The following is a 22,896-nucleotide window of genomic DNA, read 5'->3' as shown; positions in this document are numbered from 1 at the left end:
AGTGTGGTGGTATGGCCTGCAGGGGTCACTGTTGCACTTTGTTTATTGTCCTTCTGTGGCATTTACAGGCTGAGCACCTGTTGGATCATGATGTGTATGAATGTTGGTGTGTATGTGTACAAGTGTGTGTGTGTGTGTGTGTGTATGTCTGCTTGTATCTCTCTATCTGTCTCTCTCACACACACACACACTCATTCAGTCTCGGAGACATTCTGAATGGAAGAAATAGTGCTATTTTCTCTTTCGCTCTGATTTATAGTGTTGGATGCGCACACACACACACACACACACGCATTCAATCCCCCCCACCCCCATACACACGCACACACACACACACACACGCAAACACACACAAAAACATACACAACACATCTATCTCGTTCTTTCTCTCACTTGGTTTCATGTACAGTATATACCCCTAACCCCTAGCTTGCATACAAATACACACACACACACACACACACACACACACACTCTCTCTCTCTCTTTTTCTGTTCCTTTCCTTTCTCTCCTTCCTCCCTCCTGCTCGTCTCCTCTTCCCACCATCATCCCTTTCTCTCTTCCTCCCTCTCTTTCAGTCTCTCTCCCTCTCTCTCTCCAGTCTCTCTCATTCCCTTGGCCTTCCTTACCTGCCCCCCCTCCCTCCCGCTCTCTCTCTCTCTCTCTCTCTCTCTCTCTCTCTCTCTAGCATCTTTAAACATGCTCTTTCCTCTAGTCTGGCGAGGCCGTAATTTATTCTCTTTGATTCTCAGCTGCACGGCTGCAGACAGACAGTGCAGTATGTGTCTTTGAGCCTGTGGCGGCCATGAAGAGCTCTTGGTTATTAGCTATGGTTGTTATCTTTCTAAGTGACAGTGGCCGCTGAAGTGTCCTGCTCAAAATCTGTGTTATGGAACATTTATTGTAAAGAGGGAACAAAAAAGTGTTTTTTCCAGGTTAGGGACAGAATTTGTCTTATCTCATCCAGTCAGTGGGGTTCACCTCTGATATGATGGAGATTCCTCCCTGATCACAGCTAGTCAATATGTTTTATTATTATTATTTTATTGTCTGACCGTCTGTGAAACCTGCAGTGAAACCTGCCTCACCCTGCCTTAAAGATGACTGTAATTTACCTTAATTTGTGCTTCCTACTTGAAAATAGTATTTGCGTCTACCAAGGTTATTATCGTTAACGAAAACTAACGAAATAATGAAAACTAGGTGTGAAAAAACATTTTTGTTAACTGAAATAAAATAAAAGAGGCTTTTTGACCTTTTTGAATCTCGCCCCTGACAAATACCCCATATTACAAAAAAAGACTAAAACTAACACTGAAACTAATAAAAACTAAACTAAAACTAAGCATTTTCAAAAAATAAAAACTAAACTAAACTAGCAAACCCGCTTTAAAAACGAATTAAAACTAAACTGAAATTGAAAACAAAAAGTCAAAATGAAATAAAAATAAAAACGAATGAAAAATGCAAAACTATAATAACCTTGGCGTCTACTTTAAAGTGGTAAATGCTACTTGGGAACTTAGAACTAAAGAGAAACTTACGACTTAGGACATGGACAAACTTAGCACGTTTGTTCATTCTTAACATTTAAAACCATCTTGGGAATCAACAATGAGTAACAAGTGCCCTATATAAAGGTAGAAGAATTTGTGCATTCTGATGTATCTGTGTTGCACATGTTTTGTTGAGTAATCATATGGACGGTACAGTGTGGTGTGGGAGGATTTTACTCAACAGTCTAACACCTGCAGTGAATGCTTTCAGATGGTTAATACCTCAGTGTTCAGATGGTAAATACTACAGAAAATACTGTCCACTTCAGCTTTCAGATGGTAAATACTACAGAAAATACTGTTCACCTCAGCTTTCAGATGGTAAATACTACAGAAAATACTGTTCACCTCAGCTTTCAGATGGTAAATACTACTAGAAAATACTGTTCAGCTCAGCTTTCAGATGGTAAATATACTAGAAAATACTGTTCAGCTCAGTATTCAGATGGTAAACACTACTTGGGAACTCTGGGTTTGGTGATGAACCCTGATTTCTCTGACTGAATTCTGACATCACCAAGGGAATGCCTGTAGTCAAGGGTAGGGAATTAAATATTAATTTCATATAAAATGAATAAAATTTATGATTTTCATTACAGAAGTCATGTTGTTATCACAATAAAATGCCATGGCAGGACGCAGCTACTGGCTGGATTTTTGCTTTGCAGTTGACATCGCAGTGTTTGGTTTTGCTGTAAACCATGAAGTCAGATGAATCATTACTAAGTGCATGTGGGTTAAATGTGAAAAAAGCTGATCAGGAACAACAAAAATCCACAGAAAAACTTCAATCATGGCGTCTTGACAGCTTCAAAGGAGTTTGAATGTGTGAACACTTCTAAGCTGCTTTTAAATGTCAAGTTGTCCCATGTGACATGAATGCAGCACAATGGCAACAAGCCCATAAATGTGTCCAATCAGAGCGCTCGATGCCTGTACACTCAAACCTCCCCATCCCAGAGATGCCACTGCTATTCAAATGGTCACATGGTTAACAAGCTAATACAAGTGAATGCAAAAATGTGGATTTCTATGCTGCCACACACAAAATGAACCCATCCTCCTTTCTTGAAACCCTAAGGGATTGCAGATATGAACTCAGAAAATGAAAAAAAAAAAAGAAAAAGCAAATTGCCTTTATTTCTCTCTTACTTTCTTCTTGTTTTACTATTTTTTTTTTTCTTAGTACTTGATTTTTCTTTCTAATATTCCTGTCAGAACACATGGACACATTTCGGGTGCTGTGCCAATTTTGAGAATCACTACTCTTGAGGCAGTGAGAGATTTGGAGAGCTCTAAGCTTTTTTGTATGATTTATGCAATATTGTGTTCCGCTTCATGTCAAAGTGCCAATTTGCACAGAACATCAAGGGGACTGCATTCACTCATAAACTAGAACATCAAAATGAGCATGCTTTCAGTGTTTCGCTTTGATCTGTTAATGCAATGTTTGTAGCCAACATAAAGGCAGCAATTACACTAATATCAAGTTATATCAGTCGAGCTGCCATTTAAATCCTTTTTCTGGGGACCCATATTTTGAATGCAATTTTCCTCATGATCCCAAACTGTTTTTGAAGCCTATTGAGTAGGCTAATCAAACACAACTTACCCTGTTTTAAGCAACTAACCCTCTAGCCTGCAGTGTATCTCAGTCAACATTTCAGGAGGGCTTTGGAAGAATAGCATAAAATAACATACAAACTGGCTTTGGATAGCGGTTACTCCAGAATAATTTGGGAACACGTTATTGCCTAGTTACCTTGGAATGCCGTGCTCTTTGGTTAACATGAGGAACACTAACAAGGTAACCAAACCCCAAGTCCAAATCTTTGGTGAAGCCTGACACCTAATGGTGAAAAGTAGGGTACTGAACTGGCCATCTGCTATTGGCTGGTCTTTGGTGCCAGGTGATGTCACCGCCTGTTGTACTCTATAGGGGGTGACATCACCTGGCACCAAAGACCAGCCAATAGCAGATCGCCAGTTCAGTAGCCTACCCTGAATTTCACCATTAGGTGTCAGGCTTAACCAAAGATTTGGGTTTGGTTTGGTTATTCTTTAAGAACAAACAAGGAACTTTTTTTTGCTCAATGTGACAAATGTGAAAGAGATAAAACAGACTAAAATTCAACATGTTAAAGTATCCCTTAAAGTAATAATCCATGACGTTCATAGAAATAATTGTCTGTTTTGCTACCCGCTGTCTCTGATTGATATAACATATGAGTCATTCAGCCTATAGCCAGTTCATGAAAGCTTTTACATTTGCTGTTCGAAACCATAGACCATGAAAAATAATGGACACAGTGAGCATTTCATGGCATTACAAAGAATGAAAGTAGCCTAGTGAAAGTGACCTACCTAGTTTCCTCATAATGAACAGAGATCAGGCTTGTTTGTGATCTTATTATCACAAAGCATCCATTGATTTTACATGGAAGTTGTCAGGCTCTACATTAGTCTATTGATGCAGACAAAAAACAACAATATTTTTACAGAAACAAGCACATATAAAACTCATATGCTGTCAGTCCTTGTGTCTTAAGCTCATATCACTGTACAAAACGAAACCAGCTTTTTGAACAATAGTAAAGAGGGGTGAAGACAAGATGATGTACTTAAATTTCAGGTCCACAATTCGGTGGTGTCTATGGAAAGGCTTGTGTGTCTATGTATCTGTGTATTTATCAAGATATTTCTTACTATATTTGCTTATATTTGTTTGTTTACCGTCTTTGTGTTTTCAAAGTCCAGGACTTTTCCTAAAATCCCATCATGTCACAAGATTAAAAAAAAAAAACATTTACACCTTCTCCAGCCTACGGTTCACATTTTTCCACCACCATAATTAGCATTGTTCTAATTTACTTGAGAAGTAATAATTAATTCCTTGAACGTTTAAACTTAGCCTTATTTTCTTTGAACTTCTTCTTATCTAGAGGAGCAAAACACTAATGAGAAACAAACTTTCTTATGTGTTTTGGGACTTAAAGATAAGAGTACGTCTGCTGGGACTTTTAGATGATTGAAATGTGCCTGTTTTGGATTTATACTTGATTAGTATTTTATGCGTTGTACATGATAAGTGCTGATTAATTCTTCACTGTTTCTTCAGACCCTGCTGAAACAAGTGCTTTACTGTTTATAGTGGTAATTTTGTGTAAAGTCATTGCAATAACATGTGAGATGTTTAAACTGACATGCTGGCACATACAGTATACTCACACAGACACTGACAGACACATGAACTCATGAACACTTAGAAATACACATACGCATGCATAGACATACACACACAGCATCCTATAAACTTTGCCACTTTGTGTGCATGTGTGTGAATTTGTAAATGTGTGTCAGCATCTCTCTACAGTATGTTTGTGTGCTTCAAGGACATCAAGCCAGCTTTTTTCCCCAAAAGTGGACCTTTTTATTGTGATCACAGCAGTGGCGTAAGGTAGTTACGAAGGGCCCCAGCGCATGCTATTATGACGGGCCCTACTGTAGTGCACGCTAGTTACAAGTTATGAAGCACACACACACACACACACACACACACACACACACACACACACCATTAGGCGTATATATATTTTACCAACAATGTGTTGGATTTTACAGTCGAATGAGTTACTTAGGCTATTGTATTGGGAAAGTAGAGAGGTCAAAGAGAAAGCTATCAGAACCATGGATAGCGCCTGACACGCGGTAACGTAAATAGACGGTCAAAGTGCTGAAACGTGAAAACAAGCATCAGCGCCTGAGAGCAGAGGAGCTGTCTATTTCACTGTGGTGCTGAAATGACCGCTGACTTTAACAAAAGGCATTTTTTGGTGCAATAACCTCACGAGTGCACTCCTATTTGATATAAAGGCAAGAGATGATAGTAAAATGAAGCCTATAGCACACGACGAGACAGAAGAGAGCTGCAATATTTAACAAAAAATAACACCATGTCCCGAAAACTGGTCAGCTACACACAGTCTGCATAAACCCCACCAAATGATGATTTTACTGCACAACAAACAGCCTTATTTCTGCCATATATCCTACATATAAAAATCGACTCCGCATTAACGACATCTTTGAATATAGCCTGCCGGTACACTGTGTGTAGGGCCTAGACACCAGAATGTCACTCGTTGTCAGTTCAGCTAAAATCACCTTAATACCCTCTTGTTATTCATAACGAGACTAACAATGTATCACCCAGGGCCAGTGGTAAGTGCCTTTATAATTCTCAACACCTATGACTTTTCTAAACTGTGTTTTAGTAGCGCTGTGGGCCTGTGGTTCGTCAACAACAGGGCCTGGACATGCTGCCGTAACATTATACTCCCCATAGTCTACCTATACAATTTACAAGCACCAAGCAAAATAATTAATTATCTTATGTAAAAATAATAATAATAATAATAATTATAAATAAAAAAGTGTAGCTAGTATTCTTAAAAACACTGATGAAAGGCATGGTTTGGTACGTTCTCCGTAGAGTAGACTCTACTCTATTAATTCTAGCTGTAGCTCCTAGTGAGTTCTTCTTTGAACACAGGCGTATTTCCGAGGTGGCAATCTGAATCACTCGCAAGGGCCCGTTCTCCGCCCAACACATTGTTGGAGGGCCCGCTCTCTCTACGGGCCCCCCTACCCCACGGGCCCCAGTGCAACCGCACTGCCTGCACTGTCTATATTTACGCCCCTGGATCACAGGATGTATTATTCAAGGCCTTTGGGTTACTACAGGCTGTCAAAACACTACCTTGCTAAGTTAAAGGCACAGGCACCAGTTTCTCATCTGGTTTTGTAAGACTAAATACGAAAAAATAAATGAAAAAACTAAAACAAAACTTAAGCAATATTCCACTTAGTTTTAACATGGGGGTTATTTGGCACTTGAGCGCCATGAAAACCAGAATATAAACTAATAACCAAGATCAGATGCAGCTGGACGAGTTTGTAGCATTCAGAGTTTTACTTCCCATTCATTTGAATGAGGCCACGAAAATAGACTGAAAACTGACATTTAACACGTTGGTGAACAGATTCAACAACAGATCCTGCTTTTAAGACAATAAAGAAATCTTGGGTCCGTCGTCATTTTGCGTTTCTATTCTTGCTTTATACTAAAATTAGTATTTAAAAATAAAAGTAGATCCGGTCTCCCAAACAGGAACTATCTCTCCTAAATGGTATCCCTCCGCTATGTTCTCTTCTATCAATAAAAGTGCTATTTGGCAAAATTATGTTGTAAAACGTTGGACTCACAGTCAATTGAAAAATTGAAAATTGATCCCACAGTAGTGGGATATGTTAAATATTGATTAAGTTTGCTAAACTAGCCTGTCTGTTTGACTTTGCAGGCAGGTTTTCAATATTCTGGGGTTAGGGTTAGGGTTAGTCTTTGGCCCTACGTACACAAAATCACTCGGCAGTTTGACAAGACGCTCGTAGTTTAGCTAAGTATGTGATTTAGTCGTCAACATAGAAACGAAACTCGGTAAAATAACGTAGTGCGAGACAAGTTGGCTTCGCAACAGGACACGCTGAGATTTTAAAATTTTAAAATTTGGATTTAAGCCATCGTATGCTTATTATTGCTTTTTATATAAATCCATAATCAAGTGCAGTAGTGGTTGTTTACAGTCACACCAGGCATTTATTGGCTTCAGTTGGACCTTTCATCATTTGGGCAGAACCACCCAATCAGCCTATAACTGACTGCAGTGGTGGCAGGTGTTTAAAACCCCAGCAGCTTCTTTTAAAATGCTATTGTGAAAGCATTTACATTTTCATCATTGAACTGATGTAAATGAGCAGGTAGGGGTTCAGTGTCTTGCTCAAAGACACTTTGACAGGACCCATGGCTGTTCTGGGGATTGAACTTGCAACATTTTGGTTACGGGACGGCCTCGCTAACCACTAGGCCACCCTGCCTCCAAAACATTCCTCATGGTGACACAGAAACACTAGTATATTGTTTTTAAATGAGATCTCCCAAAGGCCATTTCCCTTCATTATGCTGCTATTAATTTGCAGTCCAAAATGAATGCTCTCATTGCTTCATAAAGCGTACAACAAAAAGCACTGGGGAGAGAGACAGACAAACACTGATGAGCGAGCTTTATTATTCCACTGGATGACGCTACTGTAACATAATCCAATTATTAGAATTAATTTTTGGCTTTCATAATGTTAAAATCAAGATGGCTTTTCTCCTTCAAACATATATTTTAATCAGAGTAATCAAGCAAGTAATCACCTATTTTATCAACTTGTTTTTTACAGTAACTAACAGATTACATTTTCGAAAAAAGTGCCACCTTAAACTAAAGATATTTATCTAAAATATACATGCTCCAGTCTGTAAATGTGTTGTCATTTTGTCACCCAATGACTTGAAGCATAACCATTTTCGACCTGGACTCTATTTTCCCATCTTTTTCCAGAATCAATCAGAGAGATTCTTATTGATTCTCATCAATACATTCTTGTCAGTTGCTTCACTATAGAGCTGCTTACACCTTGCTTGCCTGGTGCGGCTGTCCAATACAGTACTGTAGGGCCAATGGACACTCTAAAAATCCCTAAAAACACCCAAAGCGTGTCTTTTCCACTATAGTGACACATTATGTAATGAGACATGTCGGTAAAAAGATGGAGATGCAGATTATCTAAAGTCGTGCCTTTCTCTTACGGTTTTGATGCTACGTTGACCATTGCTTTGGCACTTCCTTGTTTGCTCTTTGTCAGTCGGCTGTGGCTGCCTGTCTAAAGTAGTGCAAAATAATTGTGAAAGTGGGCAGCTCATGGATAATTGGAAAATTAAATAATTATTGAACTGAAAATTAAATAATTCTTATCAGAGTGAGTGCCAGTATGTTGAAAAACATGCTTTGGGTGCTTTTGGGGTTGAGTCCATTGGTACTACAGAACTGTACTGGAGAGCCACACCCAGAAAAGCAAGGTGTAAGTAGCTCTATAGTGAAGCAATTCAGGAGATTTTGGTCAGAATCGATTGGTGTGATGGAAAAATGATGGGAAAATGGAGTTCAGGTCAAAAATGCCTGGAGTTATGCTTTAAGTAACTTATAATATCTATAATGTCTGTGCCTTGCAGAAACCAGTGTGGACATGTTCTACTATGCATATAACATATATTGTTTCTGAGCCACTGATTAATGCATTGCAATATTTCAAACACTAGGTACAGCAAGGCAGGGCTAGAGGTTTGTTTCCTCATGGGTCTTAATAATACTAGTTTGTGGAGGGGGTAAACAGTCTAATGGAGGCCATTAAACTTAGTAATGGAGAAGAAATTGTTGCAAGTTGAAGTCTGTGTGTGTGTGTGTGTGTGTGTGTGTGTGTGTGTGTATGTGTGTGAGTGTATGCATGCACGTACACAAAGTTCTGGTTTTCTTGGTGTGGATATGTTCAAACATGTATGTGTACCTTTAGGTGTTAAAGTAGATATGAAACAGTCTAGGAATGATTGACTGAAAGGATTTCCACTCCAAAGCATGATTGTACAACTAGAAAAGGCTAAATTTTCTAAAGAAAATTTAAGTGTGCTTGCCGCCCTTGCAATGCCCCTGCCCTTAGACTTGGCGTTCACTAGCTTTGCTAAGCGGTGCAGCATTGCAGTTGTTAGCATTTTGACAGACTAGACTCAGTAAACAGAGCCAGTTGCGTTCAAAGGCACTGGGAAACTTTTCTCATCACTGCACAGCAACATGTTTGGCATCGGACGAAACTACAGATTCCCAGCTTTCCAAGGACCCTAAACGCATCACAAAGACGGTGCCGAGGCTGACAGAAAGCCCATGTGGGGAACTCATGGTCTCTGTCGCCATCTGCTGGCTGTGTCGAAGCACTGACATGAATGAGCTCGACCATTTCATTTCATGTCATTTTATACAGTAAGGTCAAGTTATAAAAAATGCTGTCATCACATTGAAATGGTTACTATGAGGCCATATTTAATCACACATGAATGCAATTGGGCTCTTTGGATTCACAAGAGTCTCAGCTTTGTAGCCATACCCAATTTCTACAATTCCATGACTGTTTAGGTACCACAGTGTGCAGAAATAGGGAAAGAAAAAAAGGCGAGAATAACATCTTTTCACTGCATGCAGAACACTGTGTCTTTAGTACCCTGGAGCTCATATACCCTATGTAGCTGACATATGTCAGATATGGCTGTAAAGCTAAGAGTCTTGTGGTTCTAATGAGCCATTCAGATATCTTGATGTGAGAGGTCAAGGGACCCGTTTGAAAATAGTCATGCCCATTTACCTTTGTCAAAAACTTCACCGACTTTGGAGCTATGTTACATAACATGGCTGGTACCTACGTATTCGTCTGGATGTCTAGTTTCCGCTAATAAAAAAAGCTCCGCTCTAGCTTAAACACTGAGCTCGTGAGAAGCTCTGTTAAGCGTCGGCCGACGCGCAGAAACCACGATACACTGTGTGTGTACCTTAGCTTCAGTTAGATTCAGCTACTGTGTGTGAGAAACCAGACATACCTCCCGATCTCCGCAACGCAGTCCGTCTGTCCCAAATGCATCAAGCCAGCCATTAAAAACTCTGCACTAGACTTTTAATATACAGAATAAAAGTCCAAATACATCCATACTGATCTGATTCTACCTTAGCTTCAGCTACTGTGTGGGAGCCTCCCGATCTCCGCGGAGAAACAAGGACAAAACCAAACTTCAATTTCTGGCTCTGTGATCCTGTGATTGAGTCCACACGGTTCTCAGGTTCTCATCCTTTTACAATGGGTGTATATTGCGTCTAAAAATGCCATTTAATCATTCATATCTCAAAGAGCTTATGATGGATCTCTTAGAAAAGTAATAGCACACGATTCCTCAATGAGCTGCACATTTTAATGTTTAATATGTCTATGTACTGTAAAAACTGTAGGAGGAGATGCATGCTAAACTTTTGTCCGGAAGAAGAATAAGAATAAAAATAATAATAAGTATGCAAGATAGTAAGAGTGTGCTCTGCCTACGGCAAGCACACTAACAAGCACGACAAATATAAACATAAATGAAAGAAAAAAAAGAAAAACCATAATAGCTTGAGTGGCAAGGGCATTGCCATCTTGCAGTAATGTAAGCTGTGATGTATCAGGGTTGGTTGGCTTGGTTGAGTCCTACAGGTACTGAAATCTTTTGCAAGGGAATTGGCCCCAGTTTGGCAACCAATTTTCCAACTTTCCCTAGACATACACAGTATTCCTGTAGCATGGAGGACCTCTCACATTATACCCCTCCCTAAGACACAGTGCCCCAAAGAACACAATGATTTGTCGCCCTCACATCAGTTGTTATGAAGTCATTGGAGAGGATTCTGGTCCAGCATCTCACCAGGGCAACTTGCAACAAACTTGACCCATATCAGTTTGCATACAAAAAAGGTCACAGCACAGAAGATGCAGTAGTCACACTCACACATCTCATTTCGAAGCATCTAGATAAACCCAAAACGTATGCCAGTGTTCTTTCCCTCAATTTCTCATCTGCATTTAATACAATCCGGCCAGATATTCTATTGTCCATGATGATCCAGCTACAGACTAAATCCTTCTCTTATTCATTGGTTTAAATATTTTCTTACAAAGAGGGTACAGATGGTGAAGGTAAACAAAACAATATCTGCACCCATCATAACTAATGTTGGAGCTCCTCAAGGCTGCATGAGGTCACCGCTGTACACTGACGACCATTCCACCAGCACACTGAATTAGTTCATTGTGAAATTCTCTGATGATTCCACCTTATTATCTCTGTTGACATATAAAGACGACCCAAGGTCATACCAACTTAGTGTTGACAGCTTAGTAGAGTGGTGTGACCAGTGTAGTAGCTGCACCCACATCATCATTGTCATCTCACATCTGGAAAGGCCCTGTGCATTTTGTGTGAGCCTCCTCCCTGATAACAGATCAGTATGGTGGGGGAAGACTGTGAGATCGAAAGGAAAGGGCACTGACCTCAACGTAAATTACCTCATTTCCACCCCTAAGAGCTGGTATCAAGGAACAGACCTGGTAAATAACCATAAAACTCCAACACTCAGCCCTGTCTTTGTTAATCCCCAAAGAGACAGAGAGTCTGAGATGAGACACATTGGAATGTGTCCAAATTCAGGAGAAATCTTTGATACAGACTCATGAAACCTTGGGTATCACATTGTGGTGGACTCTAATGTATGTCTAATTTTATGTGTAATGGTGATGTTTTATATAATAGTTATTTGCATTATTCAATTTCTTTATATTTACATGGGGCTTAGATAGCCATGTTTGATATTAAAGTGTTCAGGAATTTGTGCTGAGTTTAATAATGTTAATGTTACGACGGTCAATTATATTGGATAGATCTGGGAACCAAAATTAGGGTTTCATGCATATGTAATGAGCCGTAACACTAGACATGCAAGCCCACGCACACACCCCTCAACTGATCACAACAAAACCAAACACACAGATTTCCAATGCGGATTTCATGCACTTTACGTGGTCGCGACACGTGTGCTAACGGAGTCTGATGACAACTTTGTTCCAAAGTTTGTCTCCAAAGACGGACTCAACTGCATCATCATCACAAGCCAAGTGGAAAGCCTGTTTCATCCGAAACAGTGAAGAGAGCCTTGCTGCCTTGCCTGTCTGCCTGACAAATACACACACACACCAGCATGTGTGTCTGTGTGTCCTGCCTGCTACAACCGCTATCAGCTATCCTGCTGAGTTTAACTCTAAAGAATCATTGGAACCTCCAGAGTGGGTCGGCGTTAGCCTTGAGAGACCCACAACCCTGTCCAGCAGCCTGCGTGCTTCACTCTGTTGCGGCCTGCTGAGATCAACTGAACAGACGTCAGATCTTCAACCTCCAGCACCTCGTCGAGTTGAGACTCCTCACAGACTCCCGGCCTCACGTGCTTCATCTCCCTCCAGACCTCCTGGTGTCATATGTATTGATCATTGTCCGCTGGGCATGATATCATACATCACACATAGCCATTCAACCACATTCACACTCCACACACATATCACACACTTCATTACGGCTTCTTGTAGTTATATAGTAACTAGTCCGTTATTCAAAGATTCATCTAAGTCAGTTTTCCAGATAGTTATACTGTCGCCCCTTTATTGCTGTCGTTGCTGACTCATGTCTTCCATTGCTCATCTTCCATGATTGTGTCTGCTGAAATGTTGGTTTATCAGTATTGCATATTCACATGATCATCTATTCCTATTGCCATTGATTCATCACAATTCATAGGTATACCTCTTGTATATACTGTACTATATTCACTTGTATTTACCTGATTATTGAGTGTGCTTTAGTTTAGTAATAAATATATTATTTTGCATAAAGTCACCTGTGCTCATTGTGTGGGTTTAAATTCAAACATGCCGAGAACTCACTCCTTCAGATGAGACCTGTTGATGCTGTCTGTTATCTGGTGCCCCGTTCTTAATTCTCATTGAAGCTAACTCTAAATTATATTGATATCAGACACCATTAATACCTACCACCACTACACCAAAATGCCGTTATTATAAATACCAGGAAAATTATTTTTGGTCTCCCACCTGATTGTTACCCATCCCCAGTAGTAATCTACAATGAGGAAATCAAACAAGTTACATCCGATAAATACCTGGGGGTACACATAGATGCCACCTTGTCTTGGAACATACACATTGATTTTATCTGCCAGAAGGTACAGCAGCGTATTTATATTTTTTCGTAGGTTGAGGTCTTTTGGGGCTAGTAGTCAGATTCTACTTGTTTTTCTCATCCATAATCCAGAGCGTTATGCAGTACTGCATCACAACTTGGTACGCCAGCTTGTCCGTCCAGCTCAAAGCCAGGCTGTCCAGACGATTGAAAATTTTCTCCAAGATTGTTGGCCAGCCACTAGATTAATCCTTTCAGGCAGCTTACCTCAAGAGCATGTTAAGGCTAGCTGATAGTATCTCCTCCGCCCCTTCACATGTGCTTTACGGAGAGTACCAACTTCTGCCCTCAAACAGGCGGTTCAGAGTTCCACAGTTCATACACAATAGACTGAGGAATTATTTTATTCCCCAGTCGTTTATGTTACAAAACAGCAGGCCAGTCAGGGAAGTACGATCTGGGACCCCTGTGCAACAATTATAATGGTGACGTGTAAAATTAAGATTTTGGGTGGAGAGTGCAATACAGGGGCTTAGTGATATATGGGGGTAACTGAGGGTCCCTGTGCTATTTATGTGCTATTCGGATGTTTATGTGTAATTGTGGTGTGATTATGTGTTTTATGTGCGATGACATTGTGTTTGTCCTGTTTATATGTCTCTTTTCTCTTTTTTTTTTTAATGGGGCTGCTATGATGCATGACAAATTTCAGAGAAATCTGACAAAGTATTGTATCGTATCGTATCGTATCATATCATACTGTAGTACAGTACGATACGATACGATACAAAGATGGAGACTGGGAAGCCACAGGATGGAAAAGATGGAAGGGAGGCCATTATTGCATTGCTCACATGGAAACAGGTCCATTATAAATAGATACATTTAATTCAGCAATAAACAACCAGTATTTTTCTTCCAATTGCGAAATTGCTATTCTATCATTACTTGAAGTTCTACCCGCGGCTTGAGTTCATGCAGGCCGGGATGTGGCAGTCAGGTGCGCATCGGCGACGCGGTCCGCCACTTTGGCGACATTTTGGGAATTACATTTTCACATGTGAAACAAATATTGTCCTATTTGATGGCAGGTGGAAACGTGAATAAAAATGTTAAGATGTAGGGAAAAACACTTTTCAGCTCTGAATTTAAATGTTCACATCTGAACATAAAGACTGTCATGTGATGTCAGAATATAAACTGAAATAAAATGTTAACATATGAATTCTAACGTTACCAAAAAGCACATGTGCTTTTTACTTCACATGGGGGTTTTCCCATGTCATTTGATCGTAGGGACATCTGTGGTTCTCCCTGCAGGACTAGAGGAAATTTGAAAAAAGTTATAAGGTCCCACCAGCGGATGTGGGTCCATGGTCCAGGTTCGGGTCAGCCGACTCCGACGCTCCTCTCAAGCTGTGGTAACTAGGAGATATAGGACCCTCCACTGACGAGTATGTTAATGTACTATCTTAGCTGCTTGACACACATTTGTTGGATGTGTGTGTTTCCTTGTTGGATCAAAACTCTATAGTTTATTTCTGTTTATGTAGGTCCTTTGCGTGGATTAGAGACTCATTGCATTTACACTTTGTTGCTAATGTGGCCAAATGTCTCTGACCACCTCTGGAAGTGGTTTAAGTGATCAGATCTTCAATGCATCTTCATTTACACCTGGATCTTATGTGGATTTGCTCGGTCCAAATACAACCCGATCACCTAGAATGTATGTTAATGCCGATGGAAAGGTGGATCAATGGCTGGAACATGCCTTTCCTTCACTCTCCTTCTCTCTCTGTTTCTCTGTCTCTCTCCTCCAGAGGCTAACCTTTGCTCAGCGGTATCTAAGGGTTACATCTCGGGCCTGTTGCGGCTATATGAGGACTGGCACAGCAAAGATATCGAACATGTTGCCATAGGGATCCGCCAAGCGTTGCTGCGCTGCCTCCACCAGGCCACTCACAGTACTGCAGGCAGACAGGCTTTCGCATCCCAAGGAGGCATCAGGCTTCTATATCAAACTACACAGGTAAAGTTATTATTATCCCTTTCTCTCTCATTTTTCCCCTTCATTCTTTTTTGCTGGAGACAGTATTTTTCTTTGCTGTATCCTAGTACTATTTGCTGCTGCAATGACTCAGTTTTCCCCACGGGGATCAATAAAATTTCACCTATCTTGCTTTCTTTCATGAGTTTGTACGTCATTCCCTCCTTCCTTCCTTCCTTCTGTGTTGTCAGACTTTTATTCATCCTCTCTTTCATCATCCTTCTGTCTCTCTCTTCCCTTCTTTAGAATAAATGTCTAACACAGAGGCAGGAAAGGGGAAGATGATGATGGTGAATTTTTGTTTTCTTATGAGGCAAATTATTAAATTCCTGAACCATCACACACTACAAATTCATCTGTATGATGGACCCAAACTACCATATCTCAAACTAGCGCCAACTTTTAGTCCAGTGGGGCCAAATTGTGGCTGTAATCGGTCTATGTCACGTAGTGTGTCCACAGCCTAAGATGACGAAGCAAAGTATGCAATGGATTTCTATACTGCCCCCTATGGAAGGACTATAATGCCTACCGTGTTGCAGAGCCTGGCTTTCTAGACGCAGGAGCTGATTTTCAGGAAGTTTTATATTGTTTGATAGCACAAAATTACTATAATATACAGTATCTGTAGGTTTTAATAGGGTTCTTGATCAATACAAATACCATGATTAACTTTCAAACTCACTTTCCGACCTGCACTCTGCGCCTCTACAATGTGACATATTACCTCTTCATTAGATGTTTCTGTTGGATCGCTGCTCTAATTAGCTAGCTTACTCATCTCTACTGTGAAAATGGGATTTTATTATTGGTGTCAATTACAGGGCATTGTAAGCTGTGCCAGTGACCCGTCAATGTTGTTGCAATTTATAGTGGTTGCCGATAGAGGTCAATAAAATCACAGATTAGCCTACATAAGGCCCCTTTAATTGTGTTGGAAGGGGATTACCGGCCTCCTGTCAACATGCAGCTCTATCCCTCTATCCCTCCCTAAAGGGGGCTTTGACTAATTCTTTTAAATTCAAATTGTCATTCTCTTTCTCTCTATAGATCCGTCTATTAACTGACTGTGTTCACACTTGCTAGCAATCTGAAAGCGGAGTGAAAGCCTGGATTCCAGTCCAGCTGAACTTGTTTATGTTGTTTACATGTTATTTATTTGTTTGTTGTTGCAGACATGTTTGTTGACTAAAGGCCTGGAGTCTCTAGTGGAGCCCTCTGTCCAGCTGATGAGGAAGTGTCATCCTAAAACCCCTCTACCACTGGTGTCAGATCGGTCTGTCTACTCCTTTCCCCTGCCTGGTAGACCAGACACTAACCCGGATGTTGATGTGGGACCAGGTACATTACCATCATAGTATGATGGCCATCATTTATGGCAGCATCTAGTATTTTTTGGACAGTTATAGATGAAGTAGTAGTAGTAGTAGTAGTAGTAGTAGTAGTAGTAGTTTTGCATAGAAAAACCCAGACAGGGTGATTGAAGGTTTTGATAACCCTAATTGGGCTTATTTCGCAATAATGACCAGCTTGCTGTACGACGTTTGACTCAAAATATTAATTTAAAATGATTTAATAACAAGTTGGTTACAAGGGTGTCGGCAGTTATTTGATTAGAAATCGTCAAAATCGACTGGACTTCTTGACTTCACTGATATGGCCAGATGTGAATCAGCGGTCTGTTCAGAAATGATTCAGAAATCCTGAATATGTTCATTCAATCAGAACTGAGTGCAAGCTGTGTAGCAAAATAATGTAATGAATTGGGCAAGTGCAACAGAGATAAAATGACGAGGAGTGCAAAGAGCGTGCAGAGTGTTAGTCTACTGACATGTAGCCGGTCTACAAGTTGTTTAGCTTCTAATGAGCTAAGTTCCTGCGGCAATAGAATGAATGATAATAACTGAAACAGAATCCCTGTGCTAGAGAAGTAGACTACGTCAGCATTTTTGCAATCAAATCCTCTAAAGCAGCTTAATGGGGAATACGTGTAAGGGACAACACTATAAAGCTACAAACTAGTAAAAGATGGAATTTTTTTTTTTATTGATTACAATAGAACTTAATGCTCCCTAAGTTCTTAAATTCCCATGTCATCTTTGGATGACATGTACACCACTTTGGATGGCATACACCAGCAAAGAAAATCATTAAGAAGAAAAGAAAAAAAGAAAAAAGAATGAAACAATCAAGACACCCACATGCTGGTTGTCTGTCTTGCTTTGCTCTGTCTCTGTTTTACTGTCTTGTGTTTGTTTCTTTCTTTCTTCCTCAGCCTATTCCTCTCTTTGTCTTCTACAAGTGGGAACGTAATCGTACCAACTACAGGAAACAACCCCAAAACATATGGTTTTATGAGTATGTTGTTCGTTGTTGGACCGTTGATCCATATGGTTTTATGGGTATAAGGATGGATGTTGACATCTGATAGCCAGCAGTTACTCATGCTTGGAAAGCGTAACAAAATTAACTGAAGGCAAACCACAGTCAGGACTGACGCTGATATTAAACTTTTTATTCATATGTTCTTACCTGGTATGAAGACCAGAGATGGTAAATTATGGCAAACAGCACAGATAAATCCATAGTTTCGGATTTGTTTTGACTCCCCTGCTCCCCGGCTGCCAAAATCTCGCGGGATGACAGGTCACCAAAATTCTGTCTAACAAACAAGCTACTTGTGAGTCCATGTGGCTTTTGTTTACAAGCCCTGGTTCGCTTGCATTTGGGCAGTGTGAACCTAAATGAGCCAAATACAAAAATGTTACAATGTTACACCTGTAGGTGTGATCGCACCCATAATCTTGTTTTTCTTAGCCACGCCACGCAAGTTCGTTAAGTAATTGTAGCCATGTCGTTAAACTGATTAAAATTGTAACTTTGTGTAGCTTGGTCTGATAGTGCTGTGTACAAATTTTGGTGGCAAAAAGCCAAAAATTGAAGAAGAAGCGAAAAAACAGTTTTTCATAAAACGCAAAATGGCTCAAAATCCAATATGGCGGAAATTGACTACACTATTTGCACCTAATTTGGCTTGACCCAAGGAATCTGTGGAAAAAAGTATTTTCAGTCAAATGGTTCACAAGTTATAGGCCAAAACGTATAGGCTTGTTGTAGCGCCACCATCTGCCGATCAGTGTAATTTTTGTTGCCTGATTAGCAGCTGACGATTCAAATGTATGGTCTTACGGTTTCTGAGCTCCAAATACTTTTGGGGGAGAGAGAAGAAGAGAGATAGAAGAAGAAGAAGAAGAATAATCCTAACTAATACAATAGGCTTTCTAGCACTTCGTGCTCAAACCCCTAAATATTAGTATTGATCGATATAGTGGAAACTATATCTATACACTAAAGGCTGAAGCTCTCTCCCTGACCTTCACTTCCAGTCTCACAGCCACTCAGAGGGCTTATCTGTGATTACCTTGGCAACTATTTCCAGCTTGGATGAGAGGAGAAATAGAGGGAGAGAGAGAGACAGGAAGGGAGGGAAGAAGAGGGAATGAGTAAGACATGGAGAAAGAGAGAGAGACTGACACATAGTAACCGTGGTTGGGAAAGCTCCTTTCAAAATGTAATCCATTACCGTTAACAGTTTACCTGATTAAAATTGTAATCACTAACATAATCTAATTATTTTAAGTTACCCTCAAATACACATTTTACTTTTTTGGCATTTAACTGACGCTCTTATCCAGAGCGACGTACAATGAGGTGAACAGTGAAATCAGCTTCAATTCCTAGATCACTGAAATTACAAACAACAAAAATTAAAGAGGTCAAAGGTCAGCACCTTAGTGTCCTAATGGTGCTCCTGTGACCATAGAACAATCATGTAACAGTGAAGTGTTAGGAAAAGAAATAGAATAAGAGCTAAGGAGAGAGATAGAGGGGTATTTTTCTTGGATTAGTTTGCCTAGAAAGTAACAGTTGTGGTTGGTTAGAATTTGAAGTTAAACTGTCTGACTTTACAGACTGTACAGTAATTTAAATAGTGCAATCATCGAAACTATTATTAACCAATATTTCATGATGTGTATAATGATTTTTGTGTACACGATCTCACTACTCAAATAATCCAGCAAGAGAGCAGTTAAATGTAATTTGTTACTCTTATCAGTATCTGTATTTTAGGATGATATCAACATCTTGAGACATTTTTCCACAGAGAATGTGTTAACAGCGTAACAGTATCCAGTCTACGGAAATCAATGTGTTCATAACAATCTCTGATCAATGCTGCATTATCCAGCTTGCTGAATTGGAATGAACATGCTAATCAGCCTCTTTTAGCTTCTTCTAGTGTGGCATCAGCCAGAGCCAAACACAGAGAAAATCGCTGCCCGTTATCTGCAGGGTGTCTGAGAAGTCTGGTATCATAGGAAACCTGCCAGTATAATGAGTATCAAAACCTCTTGTTAGAAGTGAACCTACGCCTCTGTTTGGAGACCAGGAACCTGGCGTCTCGGATCAAAAGTGATCATACTGTACAGTGTGAAAATTCAAATGTGTACAGTAATAGTTGCTTCTCAGTGCAGTTTGGCATCTCTCACAGTTTTTGCCAATTTTGTCATCTGGAGGACCTACAGACAGTTTTTCTGCACAGATTGGATAAAAGGAGGCAAGTGTCTTAGGATTTTATGAGAGGATGAAAACATTCATGTGGCCTTAAATACACCATTGACTTATACCGGTTTCAAGTTGGTGGTCAAAAAGAACCTGGAAGTGCCTGAAGCATTTTTTTTTCAAGTTAGTTTCACATTGATGAATGGTAACACAAACAGCATGTCTGCAGTCCCATAGTGTCAAGAGTGGACATTGCTTTTTAGGCATCAACAACAGACACACACACACACACACATACACTGACATTTGCATTACATTTTCTCTCTCCTATCTAGATGAGAGCTGTGAGGAGAGTGATGATGAAGAGGATGAAGAAAACCAAGAGGCAGATAGCAAGGACAAAGACTATGTGAGTGTGTGTGTGTGTATGTGTTTTTGATGTACTTCATTTGCTATGAGGACCAAATGTCCTCACATGGAAAGATGAGGAAAATCCTCCAAAATGAGGACATTTGCCTCACTTCTTTAAGAGGCTATTTCCAGGACTTGGGTTTAGGGTTAGGGCCTTAGACAATCAAAGTTGCCAATGGAAGCTTAGGGTTAGGGTTACAAGTATAGTAATACAGACTGTGTGTGTATGTGTCTGTGTGTGCTGAAACGAGGGCAAAAGCAAGGGAGAGAGCAAAGGAAAAAGAAAGTTGGACAGGATGATGATGAGAGAAAACAAACAGAGAAAGGAGTTAAGGAGGAGAGGATGGGGGCGTACCAGAGAGGAGACGAATGGAGACAAATAATATCTCAGAAGGAGCGCTGGAGGGAGGGCAGAGAGAGAGGAGGCACAGAGACATGAAAAACGAGACAGGATCGAGGAGGATAATGAAAGGGAAAATGGAGAGTAGGTGGTCCCAGTATGGCTGAAATTGTCTCGGGAGACCGGGAAGGAGAGGAGTCCAGGGGGAAGTGGGTGAAACGTAGAGATGATAAAGAAAAGAGGACTGTAAAAATGAGAATAGGAGAGAATTGGAGAAAGCGAAGTAGGGAGCGATAGAGAAGACAGGAGAGTTGAGGTGGGAGAGAGAAGGAGAGGAAAAATGGAAGTGACAAGGAAGGGTGAGAGAGCGAGCGAGGGGAGAAATGGCTGTGAGGGAGGGATGGAGGGGGGGATGGAGAGAAGCAGTGAGAAAAGAGGATTGGAAGAGAGGTAAAAGCAAGTAGAGTTGATAAAGAGAAGGGAAAATCAGAACAAGTACAGACTGTGTACTTTATATTTTTAAATTAATGATCAGTTTATTTCAATGTGATCAGCTGCCTTCATCTCCTCTATGGAGAATACAGTCATGTTAGCACACATACAGTTTATGACATAATCCAACTCTTATGTGCTATTTTTTTTTTGTCTCATCTTCTAGCGAAGATGCGAATAAGCATCAAGATTTCTTCTTCCGAATTTCCAATTTGGTTTCTAAGATTTTGGCTTGCCTTGGCTATTCCAGTTACCTGCTTTGGCTTCCTATGCCTTTATAATGGGAATCATATTAATAACTTGTGCAAAATATAATCTGTTAGACGTTTTGAAATGAAATGGAATGATACGATAATGCAATACAATGCAATTTAACAGATCAGTTATTGTATACTGTATGTAGTGGTCAAACATCTTGTTTTTCAAAATTATACAATTATAAAAATTATAAATCCCAAAATGCTGACTGGTATGGCTTTTTTAAAAAAATGTGAACATGGAATAAATCAGCAAAATAAGAGCATAATGTTGAATGTATGGTTTATTTGGGGAAAGTACTGGAACTTTTTTTAGGCCTGTGGATGGGAGAGGCATACGCTGTATTAAGAGATACAGTCATTCCAATTCCTTCATTATCATGAAAGGAGTGAAAACTCAAAAACCGGCACAATTATCTGCCAGCGCGGTACGATAATTTGAGTTAAATAACTTGAAATAAGCTTGATCAAGTCTGAAAACAAGATAAACTCCCTCGCTAAGCTTGTTATTATTTGCAGTGAGGTGTAAGTGTGAGGTGATTAGGAGGGGGGGAAAGGAGAACGATGAGTGGGAGGAGAGAGGAGGAGAGCTGAATGAGAGGGAGAGAGAGAGGACAGAATGACAGAATGCAACTTCATTGATCCCTTCTGGACAGTTTAAAGGGTCATTATGTAATCTATGACCTCTCCTGGCGCACCAGTAGGACATGCAACAGCATTCTGCGTGTGTTTCTCTCTCCAGGATGACGACTTGGAGACAGACCTGAACAAGCTTCGTCGTCGTCCGGACCCGGACAGACCGAAAGAGCTGCTGGCGCAGTACAGCCGACTCTGTCCTGAACTCACACATGACTTCCAGGTATTTGTGTGCGAGTGTGAGTGTGTGTCAAGATGACTGGATGAAGGTTAAAACTACTGGCACAATACTGCCACCTGTGTCCTTAAAGCAATATTGCACTTAGTTTTAACATGGGGGTTATTTGGCTCTTGACCGCCATGAAAACCAGAATATAAATTAATCACCAAGATCAGATGCAGCTGGACGAGTTTGTAGCGTTCAGATTTTTACTTCCCATTCATTTGAATGGGGCCACGAAAATAGCCTGAAAACTGACATTTAACACGTTTGTGAACAGATTTCATGTCACAGCAAGTGCTTAGAATAAGATGAGATAAGATGAGATAAGATGAGATAAGATAAGATAAGATGAGATAGCACTTTTTTGATCCCCTTGGGGAAATTCAGGTGCCACAACAGCAAGTGGCGGAACAGTGGAAAGGAATTCAAGTACAGGAAGGTAATAAAGAGGTAATAAAATAAAATAAAGGTAATGTACATAATATAAAACTTACAGTTTAAATAAATGCAAATAATAAAAGTCCAAAAATAACAGCAGATATTTGATAAGGTGTAGTCACTTTTGTTTGCAGTTAGTTGCAGTTGGTTTGGTAAAACAGCTGCAATGCCATAAATCATACATGAGTCAAATCACTGACTATTGAACTGTGTAGCTCAACCATGCAACACT

At 40.2% G+C, this 22,896-nt stretch overlaps 1 protein-coding gene across 1 annotated transcript in view; it reads left to right on the top strand.

Annotated features, from left to right (window-relative positions):
• agbl1 (AGBL carboxypeptidase 1) overlaps positions 1–22,896 on the top strand; it is a 192,902-nt gene that overhangs the window by 67,331 nt on the left and 102,675 nt on the right. Inside the window, exons 8-11 of the mRNA XM_078283012.1 lie at positions 15,078–15,286; positions 16,480–16,645; positions 20,203–20,276; positions 22,110–22,226. Coding sequence (XP_078139138.1) covers positions 15,078–15,286; positions 16,480–16,645; positions 20,203–20,276; positions 22,110–22,226 — 566 coding nt within the window. The remainder of the gene's footprint in view (positions 1–15,077; positions 15,287–16,479; positions 16,646–20,202; positions 20,277–22,109; positions 22,227–22,896) is intronic.

This window comes from Centroberyx gerrardi, chromosome 4 (genome assembly GCF_048128805.1).
Source record: "Centroberyx gerrardi isolate f3 chromosome 4, fCenGer3.hap1.cur.20231027, whole genome shotgun sequence".
Taxonomy (NCBI): Eukaryota; Metazoa; Chordata; class Actinopteri; order Beryciformes; family Berycidae; genus Centroberyx; species Centroberyx gerrardi.
Note: the sequence above shows the minus strand (reverse complement) of the source record. Positions and strands in the feature narration are given on the sequence as shown.